The sequence below is a fragment of the Berghia stephanieae genome, chromosome 5 (assembly GCF_034508935.2).
Source record: "Berghia stephanieae isolate SIO BIC M18660-M18661 chromosome 5, UCSD_Bste_1.3, whole genome shotgun sequence".
NCBI classification, from domain to species: Eukaryota; Metazoa; Mollusca; class Gastropoda; order Nudibranchia; family Aeolidiidae; genus Berghia; species Berghia stephanieae.
Window position 1 is genome coordinate 49,588,674 of NC_088364.1, and position 18,169 is coordinate 49,606,842.

At 35.9% G+C, this 18,169-nt stretch overlaps 1 protein-coding gene and 1 long non-coding RNA gene across 2 annotated transcripts in view; one reads left to right on the forward strand and one right to left on the reverse strand.

Moving 5' to 3' along the window:
* Positions 1-2,290: 2,290 nt before the first annotated feature.
* LOC144974149 (uncharacterized) lies at positions 2,291-7,650 on the reverse strand. Its single transcript, XM_078917057.1, has 2 exons — positions 7,454-7,650; positions 2,291-3,651 (listed from the first exon to the last, which is right to left on the reverse strand). The coding sequence occupies exon 2, from the start codon at positions 3,588-3,590 to the stop codon at positions 2,424-2,426; it is 1,167 nt and encodes a 388-aa protein (XP_078773183.1). The 5' UTR covers positions 3,591-3,651; positions 7,454-7,650; the 3' UTR covers positions 2,291-2,423.
* Positions 7,651-16,852: 9,202 nt separating this feature from the next.
* The window catches only part of LOC144973111 (uncharacterized), a 12,059-nt gene continuing 10,742 nt past the window's right edge, over positions 16,853-18,169 (forward strand). The window contains exon 1 of the long non-coding RNA XR_013645491.1: positions 16,853-17,021. This is a non-coding gene — a long non-coding RNA (uncharacterized LOC144973111). The remainder of the gene's footprint in view (positions 17,022-18,169) is intronic.

Below are 18,169 nucleotides of genomic sequence, written 5' to 3' on the forward strand. Positions count from 1 at the left end.
ATCAGAAAAAATGACACCAAAAGATCAGGTTGCCTCAACTGGGGTCTTACAGGCTATTTTTTTTTCTCTTATACCCCCCCCCCCCCCCCCCCCCGACCCTAAAAAATGCTATTGATTCAAGGTTATACCGCGTGATGGTAACTGAAACAAACTCTAAAATTTTGGTTTATTTTAATATGGAACAGATATTTCATGTTGTTGTATGGAAGAGGTGGAAAAATTCAATGAATAATAAAGCAAAATTGTAAGTAATAAAATAAATATTTCACGGCTACAGTATCCTGGTAAGATAAGTCAGTAAAGGGAGAATAGATTATTTAGTAAAACAGAGTGTGGATTCTGTTATCAACGAGGAGGAGGAGGAGGAGGAGGAGGAGGAGGAGGAGGAGGAGGAGGAGGAGTAAAAGAAAAGAAGAAGAAGAAGAAGAAGAAGAAGAAGAAGAAGAAGAAGAAGAAGAAGAAGAAGAAGAAGAAGAAGAAGAAGAAGAAGAAGAATGACGAGATGAAGAGGAAAACGGAGGAGTAGGAGGAGCAGGAGCAGAAGGAGGAGGAGGATAAGATGATGATGATAATGACGACGACGACGACCATGATGATGATGATGATGATGATGATGATGATGATGATGATGATAATGATAATGATGATGATGATGATGATGACTATGCTGATGATGGTGATGTAGAAGAATAATCAGCAGTTTAGTCATATGTTTCCATCATCTCATATTTTTGGTTAACACATTCATTTCGACTGTATTTACCCAACTTAAAAATTATTGAAGATAAAGATAAAGGGAGTAAATCTGACTCATGAATGAACAACACAAAACAAACGACATTTCGGCCTTTGGCCTTTTTCAAGTAAACACAGAATACACAGTTTGTTTTGTGTTGTTCATTCATGAGTCAGATTTACTCCCTTTATCTTTATCTCCATTTTATTGACTCATTTAGGCACCTCTATTTATTAGTTTTAAAAATTATTACAATAGCATAGCTTCTTTTGAAATTCGATATTATAACAAAGGAACCCAGCAGTCTTTTGCCACATTGTGCCCAGACCGTAAGCAAATGCCTCCGCAGGATTTAGAAATCAGACGGAAAAGACCAATTTCTAACATAGAATTGGATTCAATAGTCTGAAGTCACGTCGCCCAGCAACGAGCAGCTTTGTTCTAAACAATGAAAAATCGGTACTTTTTATTCTTCATACTGGCTAGAACTTTTTCACATGTCATATGATCAGAATGTATAAAATTCAAAACGATCAGATTTATAATGTTTTTTCTCCTCTGGATACACTTTTATGCTCGTCGGAGAAGTATTTCATAAGGGCGTCCGCCATTGTTTCGATGGTTTAGAGTCAGTTACTAAGTTACTCTGCGTCATTACGGAGGAAGTGACGTCACGACTGTTGAAGCGTATTATGGAAGAGGTCAAACCAAGAACCCATCAGCACCTTAATTAGGATGATATAAAGATGGGTTTGCCTCATCTTGAAAGACCAGGGAGCAACATCACCTGCCAGATTGAAACCCTAAGGGCTTACCAACACCGGAGACTGACTCTTACGACCCGGCACTGCCGTCCTCTGCCGTCTTCCGGATAAAGAGCCGCTAGGTCTACCCATACCAAGCACCCGAAGTCCTCTGCCATTCTTTTTCAAGCTTGGTATGGGTAGGTCTAGCGGCTCTTCTTTTTATTCTTAGCATTTTGTCCGTGCCCGAAGTCTTTATCCAGAAGACGGCAGAGGATGGCAGTGCGGGGTCGTCGGAGTTAGTCTCCGGTGTGGGTAAGCCTTAAGGGACACGAAAAGTTAGGCGTCCGTAACAGGCATAGAGGCTCGATTAATCTGACGAAAATAAGATGGCAAGCCTCACCTGAGAGACTACCAAGGTGAAAGCCAAGAACAAAAGCAGATGACGGACGTAGAGGCCCTTTGTTCCACAAGGAGCAAAGAGGATTAAGTGAAGTTAACAATAAATATTATTGATAATGCAATTCCAAAACAATTCATCGTAGGTTTTAAAAGACATAGCTGTGATTCTCGACTCTCCTTTCATGATATGTTCATCATTTCGAAATAAAGGAGAGAAGAAAGTGGACAAATACAATCATGCACTGATCCAAGCTCGATAATACTGGCGTATAAAGACAAATAATGTGTTTCTCACAAATAAAGAGATAAATAGATATGTAAATAAAAAAGCGAAAATGTTACGAGATTAGTCAGCTTGACGTAAAAAGATCAATGATGATGACGTAGTTTGGAGAAATCTAACGTTTAAGTTGGGTATAATAATTAGATACATCACTCTTGTCACAACACGTGACACACACTCTGTCAGTTGTTTTGATAGTAGAATCCTTCCGATTTTTTTTTCTTTTTGTTTGTTGAAAAAGCACTCAGTTATAAGTAGTCTACGAAAATCCATTAATCGTAATAGGAGAAAGGGCGGGACTGTTGTCAATTTTCACTTCAATTTTAGCAGCTGTGCGAGGTTCGCTTGGTTTGATGCTCTCGGTTTGCCTATCGCTGTCCACTGGTTCCTTCTGGAGCCCAGCACCTTCAGCAAGGCTGCTCGCAGCTGATTTGGAAGTTTTCCCCTGGTTATGATCGTTTACAAAGTTGCATCCATCCTCGGACAATTTGGGATGAAGACGCTTGGGGTGTCCGCGGAGCACAACAGAAAAAGAACGACTAGGCGCACGAGAGCTCTGAGACGTTACTGATATTCTTTTGATTGTATAGTAATCGCTACGTAACTCACTATTAGGATCGAAGGATTGGTTGGTAGCTTTAAGCAAGATGTTTCCATTGGAGTTGATGATATTATTGTTATTGTTATTGTTATTGTTATCGTTGCTCACATGTAATGTACTGCTAACGTGATCTCCACCTTTCCTACTACTGTCATTTGGATTGAAGCAAATTGCAAACACCTCCGATCTGATTTCAGGAAATTCCGTATGGCTAGTCTTCATGCGGTGAAAAAGCCGATTAAATCCAGGACTTTTTTGGCGAGTAGATTTGGGCAGGACGTCTAAAAACGAAACCGATTCCATAGGTAGATCATTCATATCCATCGACTTGCTATTTCCGGTAGGACGGTCGTAGTTTCGAATTCGTATAGTGTGTTTGTTTCTCCTCAAAGTTCCAAAGTGCGCAAGTCGGTCGACTTCAACAGGCGTTGGTTTGGGGAAATATCTTCCAGGGATTTGTTTGATCTTGCTCAAAGGCGGCCGAACCGGCAAAGCTTCCAAGCTAGATTTTGGCTTCAATGAAATGCTCCCATCGCACATATTGGCCACAGAGTGCGCTGTTCTAACGTCATCCCGATCTAAGGCGGGATCTTTACTATGTTTAGGCGGTACCGATTTTGCTCTACCCATTTCAATCTGTGATTGTGGGCCATATATTCCAAGTGGATTTTTCAAGACTTCTTCTCCCTCAGCATCTTTGTTCCAGGGGCGAAGTTGGAAGGTCTGAAATGCCGGTTTTCCCCATTTGATTTGGTTGTGGCTTTCCAAGCTTGTCAAGCTGCGTTGATATTGCTTAGCAGCTGGCATGGTGTCGTCTGTGTTCATAGAGATGGTGATCTTCTCTTTACGTTGTGTTATCCATTCTTGTAACTGCCTACCAGGTCATCTGAAAATAGAATTTTACTTATCATTATGAGAAAGTATAATTTCAGGTCCTATATAATACATCAAACATTACAACAACTTTTAAACTTTAGTTTATTAGTTGGTCTTTGTAACCGACGTGCACTTATGTGCAGGTCTGATAACCCAATTCTTTATGGGCTCTTCGTTGTAATGGAAATATTAAAAAATGACGGAAAATATTGTCCAATGTTAACCTAGACCCATAATTGCGTTAGCATAACAGACCTGTATATATGTACACGTCGGTTGTGACCCTCAACGCTGTTTTATATCGGGTTGAACCTAATGTTAAATATTCAATTTGAAACAGTTCGAGTTTAAACAAATGTCTTGATTGAGAAGAGATACTAAGATATTTAGTCGTCGATCTGGGTTTTTGTAATATATTTTTACGTTTTTATTGTTTTTTGTTTGTTTTTGGCTGAAGAAGGGTTTTGAGCCCGAAACGTTCTGTGTTTGATATTCTGTTCTTTTTCTAAAAGCTGCTTTACTCGAATTTGTTTACTACTAATAGAGAAGATTGAGTTTTGCGTCTTAAACTTCATAAAATGTAAATTTCGTAGTTCATATCTTGAGACATTATATCCAATGGCCGTCATTTATTTCCTTCCGACATAATACCAGATTGATAGTATGGCTACAATTCCTGTAATGGTGGAAAGATATCTTCAAAGTGCACCACTTAATATCCATGCTCTAAGAGAGCATTTAAATAAAGGCTTAAACTCATGTTTAAGTTTTCAATTCAATTAAATTTATGTCTCATAAGAGAGATTACAAGGTATTGAACAACCTAAGTATATAACTTTATAAGTCCTTGTCTAGAGTATGGAAATAGTATTTGGAGTCCCTTATTTAAGCGTCAGTCTACTAACATTGAGACGCGCTAATAGACGTTTACCTAACATTCGACATCTATCCTATTTAGAAAGATTAAAGTATGTATATTTGCCTTCACTAAATATCGTAGAATAAGAGGTGATCTTATTCATATAATATATAGACTCGTACATGGCTCTTACAATATAGATTATAATAATCTTTTTAATTATTCGCATGTTACAAACACTAGGGGAGATAAGTAAGATATTTGTTGAAAGATGTAATTCGTCTATGAGGAAAAATAATATAATTCAAAGGACTGTGACAATTTGGAATAATCTAACGTTTGAGACAAAAAATTATAATTCAATTAATAATTGTAAGCATGCCATTGATAAAGATCTTACCAACATTATATTTGATTTTTACGAATAATGTAACGTGACATTGAATATTTTTGCCTTTTGTATAACAATTATTTGAAACTCTCGAATGTACAAGTCGGACATGCCAAATGAATGTAAAGAGAGTAAATTATACTAAGAATATTGGATATGACACTCATTTGTGTATTAGAAATGTAATTCTCAATATTATCCATTAATTGAAATTGTATACTAATTATATAATTGATAAAATGTATCTATGCATAAAACTTACACAGAGCATTTAAAGGTTTTTAGAACCCATTAGCTCTTAAATGATACGATACGGTACGATATAATACATTTTTAAAGGAGAGAAAACGTGACATTATATTCCTGGGAGACCCAATCACAGCTCCAGCACCTTTTAGGGATTTCATTTTCTCAATAAATCCAGATATGTGATTGGAGCATGAACATTGAAGAAACAAGTCCCAGGTTTGACAGTTTTTGACAAGATGAGGGTTATTTTAATCGATCTATATTTAAAGAGCGAGTTTTCACCCCCCCCCCCACCCCACTAAAAATGAGCTTTCATATAACGCAATATCCACTAAACCTGCTCAAAGCGCTTTACAATGGGGTCCCTGGCCAAAGCAACACTTAACATGTAGGACAGGACATGACATGACGCCTCTTAGGCGACATTACAATTTTTTTCGGACAGAGACAACGCTGTTAACAGCCAGGTAGTTACTCATGTTACACATGAGTACGCGAGAGAATGTGAGTAAAGCCTTTTCCAAGGACTCAACTATGCGCGCGTCGAGCGAGGCTTGAACCCAGGACCTTCCGATCCGAAAGCGAGTGCCATACCACAGGACCACATAGCCGCACATTTTAAAATTCTGTTTGTTTTGGGGTTTTTTCAGGGTACGGCAATTATGTCTATAAAAATAAATTTTAAAAGTAGACAAGTGCTACAAGACAATAAAGCATTGATGACAAAAGAATCTGAAACCAGATTGGAACCAGCGATGAATGGTGTTGACATTAGAGCGTAACTCGCACATCCATTCGGAATGTGTACCTCACCAGTTGAATCCCAGGTTCGATTATCATCAGGGAATCGCTTATATTCTCCAACATATTCTGGCTCTTCTCTATTCCTTTTCCTTTCTGGCGATGTAGTCTCGCTATCTGCCCTACCAACATTCTCACCAAAACGCTATGTAGTCCTTCAGGGCCATTAGGGCTATGCATCCGGATAATACACTTTGGATAGGATGATAGTCTATCGCAAGGTACTTTCCGCCAGATCTAACAGACCCAGATACTCAAACACTGCTGGGTAGACGGGGGGGGGGGGGGCGGTTGAGGGGGGGGGGGTGCGTCAGAAAAAAAATGGGTCTGCAGCCGAGATCGATCTCGGTCCTTTTGATTGTAAAGCGAGTGCTCTGCCAATTGATCTATCAGGACCCCCAATGTGACTAGATAAACCAATCTCTAATGGACTCAGAGACAGACATTGCACACATCTATATTAAGCATTATTGAATTGTTCTATCCGACACCATTACATGATACTATGTTACAGGACCCTTGTTGGAGTAAATTCCATTCTTTTCATGTGTTTCGTTTTGGGGTTTTTTCTTCTCCGTTTTGGAAGATGTAATGCAAATTATTATTTCTTTTTGCGCTTAAGATATTAATAGAAATAATAATAATAATAATAATAATAATAATAATAATAATATAATAATAATAATAATAATATAAAATAATAATAATAATGAGATATAATATAATAACAATAATAATATAATAAAATAATAATAATAATAATAATAATAATAAATAATAATAATAATATATAATAAAATAATAATAATAATAATAATATAAATAATAATAATAATAATAAATAATAATAATAATAATAATAATAATAATAATAATAATAATAATAATAATAATAATAATAATAATAACGATAATAATAATAATAATAATAATAATAATAATAATAATAATAATAATAATAATAATAATAATAATATAATAATAATAATAATAAGTACCTTTATAATAGTTGGTCTTTTAGTGAAACTGTCAAGTATGTCCTAAGTGCCTTGAGACCAATAAAGTCAGAATTTATCCAGGTTTCTATAGTCTTAAAAGGACAAGACAATTATTTGCTACCCTTTAGATATGACGCCAGTGTATCGCAAAATACATTTTACCAGATCTTAGAGACACAGCTACCGATCAATGTTTGATGGACAGGGGAAAAAGAAGTGGAAAGGGGAGGGGGGGGGGGGGAAGGGGAAAAAAAAAAACAAACCTTGACTAAAATCGAGGTTCCTTTTGATTATGAATCAAATACTCAATTAACTGACCTATCGACAATCTCAGAATTGGTAAGATATAACATTGTAACGAGATAAATATAGTTGCAGAAATAATGAGTTGAAAGGAATTCATTATCGGCTTCAAAAGTACTAGTTTAATTAAGAATAAAAATCTAGAAGGTTCAATCCATTATCATTGTTTCAATTATTATTTATACGACAAGGAGACTAGGAAGATACTCACTTTTTATCAACATCCTTTTAGTTTTTAAATGAATTATGAAAACAACAACATCTTCATTTATTTACGACCATCCCTGTTAATCGCATTCCGCTGAAGACCGCATAAACCTAATGATATAATGACAGCGCAGTGTAATCAAAGATGGCCGACGATTAAATGTCCCGACGACAACACTCATAAGGGCTCTTCATGATCACTTTCCTGTAGTGAAGAAAAACAGAAACGGATTAACTACTGCTTTACACTCTCTCTCTCTCTCTCTCTCTCTCTCTCTCTCTCTCTCTCTCTCTCTCTCATGTTCACCTATTCAGCACAACCGAAGTATAATGAAGTACCACTTGGACTAATGAATGGCTAAAGTTGAGTTCCGGTAAGCTGTCTCTCCTTACATCTCGAAGAATAACGTCAAGTCGAATCATGTCATGGATATTAGGAAAAATTCCTTAAAGTAACTTAAATAAGAAAAAGTAATAAGAATAATTAAAAACAATATTCAATCAATATGTACAATTCATACCATTCAATTCTTTTGACAACAAGACTCGTTAAACGTTCAATTCAAAACGACTAAAAATTGTTTAATCATCAATAATTTGTTTTAGGTTTTCCACCAATAATTTCAAAACGGCAAAAGAAAATTTTGATCTATTTAATTTATGCATTTATTCTTTTCTTTTTCTCTTTTCTGTTGTTGCAGTAAAAAACGTTTCAGAATATTCTGGAATATCAACTGAATGTTAGAGTAATTAAAAGAGTGAATTTGAGGGTATATGATTTGGCCATTTTTCTAAATCCTGATTTGGCTGCAAATCGTTGCATATTGTTTATAAATCTACCTCCAACATAAAGCTCGTCCACACCTTTTCCTAGCAGCTGCTAATCCTCGGGTCACTAAAGCCGGCTGCTTAGGGATTAAGACAGCCTGGTCACTGGTCACATTACAGGAAAGTGCGGTCGGCACGCTGACCAATGAACCAACCAGAAAATCTATGCAATACATAGCTGTGTTCTTGTTGGTCGATGCCGATTTGGCACGCACCTCTGCAATACATAATCCCAGCTGATAAATCCACAATGCCCCTGTGAGTGTGACATTTGACAATTATTGGTATATATGATCGATGGTAATATAATGTTGATGCTTTCAACATCAATCATTTGTATCTATTGTTACAGCCACTTGTTGGCCAACGTTTATAATAAAGCCCAATCCTTTCATATTATAATAGTATTTTTTTTTTAGATTTCTATTTCTAAGTCCAATGTCCTACAAACTCCTCGGAGATTTCATTATTCACTAAACCGCCATACTCTGATAAAACATATATTAAAAAATTTAGCCAGAAAACTCATCCTTCAAATATCGTTCAGTCTCAAATTTCTTGCCAAAAAGTTCCAAACCTGGGACTTCGCGAAGTCCCAAGTTTGAGAGTTAATGACAAGATGAGAGTCATTTTAATCAGTCGATATATGGACGAGTTTTCTGGCCAAAATTAAATGTACCTGCTTTTCCAAGGTACGACAGTACATTAGTTAACATTTTACATAGAATAGTATTGCTGAATCACGTTTTGCTAAAATAATTTACTATTTTTGATGACATTTGGGAGTATTACACCTCGTGTGAAAACACATAGTTTATTAGGGCTTACTTGAGGTAGCCTGAGGTCAATAAGTTACCGATTTCCGTCAGAAATTGTATTGTAACATCTACTTCTGTCTAAGTTAAATAAATACAAACGACAAAATTTGAGGGTATATTAAAACATCATCATTTTTGTTAATAGTGGTTATTATTAGTTTTTAAGGATGACAAATGTGACTTGTCACCCCAATCGGGTTTCATGTTGGATAGTACCATACTTTCGAAAGGACATTTAAGTTAAAATAATAAGAACCATGGACTTTATTTATCTTACTTAATACAACTACATCTTCTCGCCTTCATAGAAAATATACTAAATCCAAGTCTAATCTGTTGGATGATTCACATAGCAGAGGCTGTCGAGCTAGAATTATTAGATTTGACTGTGTGCGGCTATGTGGTCTTGTGGTATGACACTCGCTTTCGATTCGGAAGGTCCTTAGGTTCGAGCCTCGCTCGGCGCATAGTTGAGTCCTTGGAAAAGGTTCTTTACTCACATTCGCTCACCGTACTCAGGTGTAAAATAAGTACCTGGCCGTTAACAGCATTGTCTCTGTCCGAAAAAAAAATTGTAATATCGCCTATTAGGCGTCATGTCTCGTCCTACGTGTTAAGTGTTGCTGTTGGTCAGGGACCCTTTGTAAAGCGCTTTGAGCACGTTTAGTGGATATTGCTCTATATAAAAGCCTTTTTAAAAAAGGATTCAATAAAAATCTCCGATGAAAAGGGTAGCAACCAACTGCCTTGGTCCATTTATCACTACAGAAACCGGAATGAACTCCCAATATGCTTCTGATTGACGCCTAATTGACGTTAATGAGAAAATCAAGGCTTATTACATTTTGAAGGTATCGTCTCTAAGATGCGAATAAACTTACTCAAGAGAATATTCTGACCCTCAAGAGATTTTAAATAAACAGAAGAAATTATTAATATCTTCTCAGTATGCTAAATGGCAGAGAAGTACAAATAGAATCTACCTGAAAATAAGAAGAAAATAAAATTAAAAAGCATAATGACAACTTCAACAACATCAATAACATCAACAAAAGCGACAACAACAATAGCAACAAAATTAGCGCGCTTTTAAATGTGGTGATGGTGTTATATGAACAAAGACTATGCACAGAAAAATATTCAATCATTAATCGATATAATTTGATATTCAAAACCTTGAAGTACATCTTTCAGGAAATATCTATACATGAATGTCCTCCGTTAATTAAAAAATAAAAATCAGAGATTATGCTTCCTTTCCACAAATTTCCGATTGCAATTGTTTGTATGTTTTTTTCTTTGGCTTTTATTCTAATTTGTGTGTGTGTGTGTGTGTATGTGTGTGTGTGTGTGTGTGTGTGTGTGTGTGTGTTATGGGGGTGTGGGGAGGGGGGGGGGGCGATTGGTTTGGGTTTTTTTTTGTTTTTTTTTTCTTGTTGGGGGAGGGGGGGTGGGGGAGTGTTGCTCTTCTTTCTTTTAATTATTTTGTGTTGTTGTTGTTGTTGTTGTTGTTGTTGTTGTTGTTGTTGTTGTTGTTGTTTGCTTTAGATGTTGGGATAATATGCTTGTGACACTGCTTTGCCATGTCAGCGTGAAATTTCCCTACTGTGATAGTTAAATATATATACGAAGGAGGTCCCAATAGCTAAAGTGATAAAGCACATTGACTCCCAAGCAAAAGAGTGGCTTGCAATCCTAGAAAAGTCTCTGAGCTCTTTCATCCACCTAGTAATCATAATCACTTTTCGCGATAGACGAGCATCTTATTCAGAGGCGCCCATCTACCCCTCGAGTACCAGGATAAAGTCAAGCTCTATGCTGCCGTACTTTGAAAGATTTTGGCCAGAACAAATATCCTACTTCATCTTGTCGAAACTCTCAAACCTGGACATTCCATTTTTTAAAAATACGATTGATAATTGATGGTTCATCTCTGACCTCTTGCTGCTATGCCTGTCAAGCTATTGATGTGGATGCTTTTTTAAAAACTATTATCTTATAGCATAAGCCTTCAGTTCTTTAATCAATATACAATGCATACACACTTTTGAAAATTACATCAGTTATTGTATATCTTATTAAAACTTGTCAAATAAACATTTAAGTTGTTTTATTTTTGACTCGAAAATTTAAAATAAAGTATACTTTGGCCCTGAAATCAACCGGTGACAGTGAACCGACGACCCATATCCACTTAAATGCTTGCTGATCACCCGGAGTAAACAGCCCACAGATCCTGAGCATCATTCACAATTTTAACACAGATGATTGAAAAAAATGCATACTGTCCTCAAGTTTTGCTATGCAATTCCTTTATCAGCGTGTCAAAATATTTTGAGAAATACTCACTAACTGGGCCTGACCTATTTGTATGTTTGACATGTACTAAGGGTATCTCAGGCATTTTCATACAGGAAATAAATAGTCAGGACACAAAACGGGGTAAATGGCAGGAAATATTCTGATTGGTTAATGCTCAGTCACAGGCGAACCATCAATTGAAGGACGAGTATTCTGGTTAACATTTTTAAAAATTGTTGTCTTTTTCAGAGTACGGTAATATTGGCTTTATCGCTCTTAGGGACTCCTATACCAAACAATGGGACATAACAATAGATTTTATGTTTGCGCAGTGATTATTATTTTGTAACTGGAATCATTAAAACGTGGCATCATAAATGCGTATGTTTGCGTTAGTTGCCATTTTGTTTTGATGAAAATGTTGACAGGTGCAATATTAAGGCAAACGTGTCCGTCCCACTCAATAGATAGGTTTAGCAGATCCTAAGTATCATACAGCACGCATCGAACTTCACGTATCGATCACATTACCATTCGCAATATACGTAAACAGAGTACCTACCGCTTTGCGATTTTTTATTTGCTGTCACAATGTAAACATTTCCGTGACCCATAAAAAATCTCATTATTTAAAATAAGATATACTTTATTGATCCTGAATGGAAATTACCATAATGTTACACATCATTCATCGTTATATAAGCACAGATTAATACACTGTCATGAACTAATTGATGAAAATACGAAGCTAATCAAAACCAAAATAAACATCAAATATAATAAAATATTCATAATTACAGCAGTTAGAAGCAATGCTATAAAAATCGGACATGAAAGTAGAATAGAGTTGTTATAATGGATTTGTAATGTAATTAGGATTTTGAAAATAGATTGTGAAGGATTGCGCATAACCAATACATGTTGATAAAAAGTAAAAATAAAGCATGGTATTTGAATGTAAAAATATATAATAAATAATGTAGATATAGCACTATGTAAACATGCATAAATAAATAGATTTTAGAGCGAACTAATTGATGAAAATACGAAGCTAATTATAGTTGACGTATAATGAGTATGATGATGAGATATATACGCGATCCCTACATGATGCGTGATGCATTTGATCTGCTAAACATCTATAATAACGATAAACGATTTTTAAAAAAAAATTTGTTGGCGAGGAAGGGTTTTGAATGAGCCTCCTTTTTTGTATTTTGCTCTTTTTTGAAGCTTTTATATTCATTTTTCTTTATTAATTTTCCTAGCCAACAGCAGCACTTAACGACATAATATTATAAGACGAAACATGATGCCTGATAAGCGACATTTGGCTTTTAGGGATTCTAAACTAGCGATGAAAGCAGAATATAGTAATATTCTGCTTTGTTCAGCTCTGGAGTCATATCAATCTTTTATCCGGCAGCCATAAGGCAGATTAGTTTCAAGTCACTGGACTCGTCCGATCTATGTATATGAATACCCTGCAGCTATAACAAACATTAATTTGAAAGATTCTATACGAATCGACGTGTACATATTTTCAGGTCTGATAACCGAACGCAATTATTGGCTTGATTTAACATTGTTGTAAAAGACAATATTTAGGTTTGATGAGAGCATTAATATTTTGTGGTGGTTTGGAAGTATTTCCATTACAACCGTGGGCCCTTATCAACATTGAGTTATCAGTAAACGTTGGTATGAACCTATGTGAACAACTCAGCAGGTCTGATAACCGAACGGAATTATGAGCCCGATTTAACCCTCCCCTTGTCAACTGTAGGAAAATCGTCACATTCGTTACGACGCAACCAGCAATTTTATCATTCTGATTTCATTTGTATAACACACCATATTTTTTATTATCGCTATAATAATTCGTCACTGTGTTGTAGAGTTCATTTTGTTGAACAACACAGTGTATAGATTGTTCTTATTGTTTTCTGTTCCAGCAAGAAAAATGTATTTTTGTGTTGGGTAGGTGTGACGTTTTGGGGAAAATTCCAAAATTGACTGGTAAGGAGAAAGTTAACGTTGCGTGAATGGACGCTATTTGCGTCAGTTTGAGGGTATTTCCATTACAATAACGAGACCATGACAATTTGGGTTATCAGACCTGCAAATAAGTAAACGTCGGTACGAACCAATCAAATAAAACTAGAGCCTGAAGACGGTATTTACTCGGGACGATTAAGATACTTAAAATTAAATATATAGTAAAAAAAAAAAAAAGATAAAAAATTAAGACGCGAGAAAAATAATTATTTTATTTAAAACAACTGATAGTAGCTTTATCTAATAAAATAAAATTCATATTTTAGATTATCTTGATTTTATTTATTTTTCGTAATCTGGTTCAAATAATGACCGCCCTCCACTCCTCTCTTTCTCTCTCTCTCTCTCTCTCTCTCTCTCTCTCTCTCTCTCTCTCTCTCTCTCACACACACACACACACACTCTCTCTCTCTCACACACACACTCTCTCTTACACACACACACTTTCTCTCTCTGTCTCTCTCTCTCCCTTCTCTCCCTCTCTCTCTCTCTCTCTTTGTCTCTCTCTCTCTCTCTCTCTCTCTCTCTCTCGCTTATACACACAAACACACACACACACACACACACATACACACACATACACAAAGACACATATAAAAACATACGCACATCATACTATAATTATAAGAGTAATGATAATAAAAACAACAAAGACAACAACAACAACAACAAAAATAATAATAATAATAATAATAATAATAAATAATAATAATAATAATAATAATAATAATAATAATAATAATAATAATAATGATAATAATGATAATAATAATAATAATAATAATAATAAATAATAATAATAATAATAATAATAATAATAATAATAATAATAATAAATAATAATAATAATAATAATAATAATAATAATAATAATAATAATAATAACATATCATACTTATGGTATAGGGCGAAATAGAAAAAATAATAATAATAATAACAAAGACAACAACAACAACAACAACAACAACAACAACACAATAATATAATAATAATAATAATAATAATAATATAATAATAATAATAATAATAATAAAATAATAATAATAATAATAATAACATAACATAACATACTTATGGTATAGGGCGAAATAGGATAAAATCCCTTGAATGCCCTTAATATTAAATTGATTGAAAGATTACAATAATGATACAAGTGGCAAAGATTGTATAGACAGTATGCGCTTGGCTAAGGAGTTCACAACATTGCCATCCGGAAGTAAAACGGACCAACACACACAACTCTGTGTAACCATGAACTTTTATAGTCTGGAAAATACAGTTAGCTGAGAATTACTCATAAACGTCAATGGCAAAAAACAATAACAAAGACCAAAGTGACGTCAACTTCATTCTATCTATAGCAACTTAAATGTACCCATGTATGTGTGATGAACAAACATATATATCTTTAACTTTGACATGCAAAGCACACACACACACACACACATACACACACACACACACATACACTCATACATCCATACATATAGAAGATAACCATCATAAGGTAACAATGCATGATATTTACATTCAAGATTGAAAGGCATGTCAACAGTTGTGCAAACAAGCATAATTCGTCATATATAAATCTCCCATCGTATAATTCCCTGTCTACTAACACCTTGAAATAATCCATAGATTTTGCATTCTTTGTCTCAAATTTCAGAATATGAAAAAGAATCAGAAAAGTCTATCCCATCCAGACCATGTACTGATCTATAAACCTGGATTAAATCCCAACGAGTTCTTCTATATTTCAAACTTGATTGGTCAAGAAATTCTAACCTTTCCTTATGCACTTTTCCTAACTAAAAGTTGTGATTTAGACCCCGTAAAAACTGCCATTCTAAAAAAAGTGCATTGATGTAATTTTAACACCATTTACATGTATTGTTAATAATTCGTTGCAGTCAGGTGATGTACCAGACATTTACAATGTTGCTCATGTCAAACCTCTTTTGAAAAAAACCTGATCTCGATAAACAGAACTTAAAAAACTGTCTCTAATCTTCCTTTTCTCTCTAAGATCTTAGAAAAGCTTGTTTTGAAACAATTACTGTCTCATCTTAAAAATAATTGTCTTGAAGAAAAATGTCAGTCTGCTTATAGGCAACATCATTCGACGGAAACCGCACTTGTGATGGTTGATAATGATCTCCTCTCTGTTATAGACAATGGTTCATGTTGTTTGCTGAATTTGCTTGACCTATCGTCTGCTTTTGATACTATTTGTCACAATCTTCTTCTCGAACGTCTTGAAATTACTTATGGCGTGTCTGGTGCAGCGCTTGATTGGTTTAGGTCATATTTGTTTAATCGTAAACAGATTATTACGGTGGATGAATATAGATCTTTCTTGATTGTGGGGTTCCCCAGGGTTCAGTACTTGGACCCGTTCTTTTTGTTCTGTACGTTGGCCCTCTGTCTAAAATCATCAGAAGTTTCGGTCTGTCTTACCATCAATACGCCGATGATACGCAATTGTACTGCGTTTCCAAGACGAGAAATTTACAAGAAGTATCAGCCAATAGTAAAAATTGTATCCAAAGTGTTAAGAAATGGATGAATGAGAACAGACTGAAACTGAATGATGATAAGACGGAGGTGATGTATGTGGGGAACAGGAAGTGGAAAAGTGAAACAGATTTGAAGTTGGGGGGTGCCTCCATTCAAATTGTTGATAAAGTGAAAAACCTTGGCACATTCTTAGACTCTGGACTGTCGATGGAGCATCAGGTTAATAATTTGGTTAGATCTCTCTTTTTCCAACTAAAAAAGATTGCTTCCATTAGACGGTTCATATCTGAGGATGTGACCAAGCACCTGGTTGTGTCCCTCGTACTATCGAAATTGGATTATTGTAATGCTCTGTTGTTTGGCGTTTCGCAATACAATCTGAAACGTCTTCAGATTGTCCAAAACAGCGCTGCCAGACTAGTATTCATGAAGCGTATGTGCGACTCTGCCGAACCTCTACTTCATGACCTGCATTGGCTGCCTGTTGGGAAAAGGATTAAATTCAAAGCTTGTGTTTTAGTATATCGTTGTTTTGAAGGTACTGCCCCTTCCTACCTTTCGGAACTAATTGAAAGATATTCAAAACCCCGCCCCTTACGTTCGGCCAGTGTTTCCACAAAACTAGTTGTCCCTCGAATTCGGAAAAATGCTGGAATGAGATCCTTTTCTCATTTCGGACCCTCTATTTAGAACGCCTTACCGCAGAGCATTCGTGAAACGAAGTGGTTATTTGTACTACCACTACAAATAGCGAAAACTACCGCTTTTCACTATTTGTACTCCCAGAACTCTTATGTGTTTAAAGTTGCAAACCACCGCTCCTTTACCTATTTGTAGCTACTCCCAGCACTCTTATGCGTTTTAAGTTGCATTTGTGAGCTTTCAAGGACCAGCCGGCCCCAGCCTCCACTTTTCGCGGTCTGTCTTTGAGAAGTGTGAAGCAAAAAAAAATGGCCCTCTCGGTAAACGAGACATTCTCATCTTTTCTCCAATTTGAAAACATTCGAAAATGAGAATAATGTACTTTTTATTAAAAAGTCAACAAAGAAGGTAAGTAAACTAGATACGACAATTTTTTTCCTTAATTAAGTGGCAACTCATTTCTCGTCATTCTCACTCTAACTCTAACTCTATCAACTAAGAAGAGTACACCACCTCAAACATTTGTCAGTTCATATCTTTGCTTGCATGAGGTCTATTTTCATTTTGAAAAGTTCAAAGTAAACAACTAAATGACGCCGATTCAGTGGTGTATTTGGTCTATCTTCATGTGAATAAATATTTTATTATTGACTTTTCCAAAATTCCAATCGGCCATTCATTTGCATGTCGTGATCTATTTTTCTAGGGAGTTTAATAGAAGGCTAGCACTATTCAGTATCTGATACTGAATAGTGGTTTTGCACTATTCAGTATCTGATACTGAATAGCGGTTTTGCACTATTCAGTATCTGATACTGAATAGCGGTTTTGCACTATTCAGTATCTGATACTGAATAGTGGTTTTGTACTATTCAGTATCTGACACTGAATAGTGGTTTTGCACTATAATACGGTGTTTTTTTTTCCGAAACCTGACAAATTTATGGGAAGAGGGCAGCTGTGGGAGTGAATATGGGACTCAGAGAAGTGTACACCAGTGGGGAGTGAACCTGGGACTGGGTTTCGGCGGGTTTCCAAATAAAAAGCAATTACTTTTTTACGAAACACGACGACACCTGGCAATATCCGACAAAGTTATGAGAGGTCGGCAGCAGCGTGTGTGTGTGTGTGTGTGTGTGTGTGTGTGTGTGTAGGGGGGGGGGGAGGAGAGGATGAACCTGAGATTCAGGGAAGTGTACACCAGTGGGGAGTGAACCTGGGACTCTGGGTTTTGTAAAAAAAAATAACAATATGGGGGGGGGGGGGGGAATTACATTTTTACGAAACCCGACAATATGCGGCAAAGTTGTGGAAAGTAGGCAAAGCGTGGGGAGTGAACCTGGGACTCAATGAAGTGTACACCAGTGGGGAGTGAACCTGAGACTATGGTTTTCGGCGGGCTTCAGCTAGTTTCATATAACAGCAATTAATTTTTTACGAAACCCGACGAAACCTGGCAATATCCGAGAAAGTTATGGGTAGTAGGCAACAGTGTTGGGGAGTGAACCCGAGATTCGGGGAAGTGTACACTAGTGGGGAGTGAACCTGGGACTGGG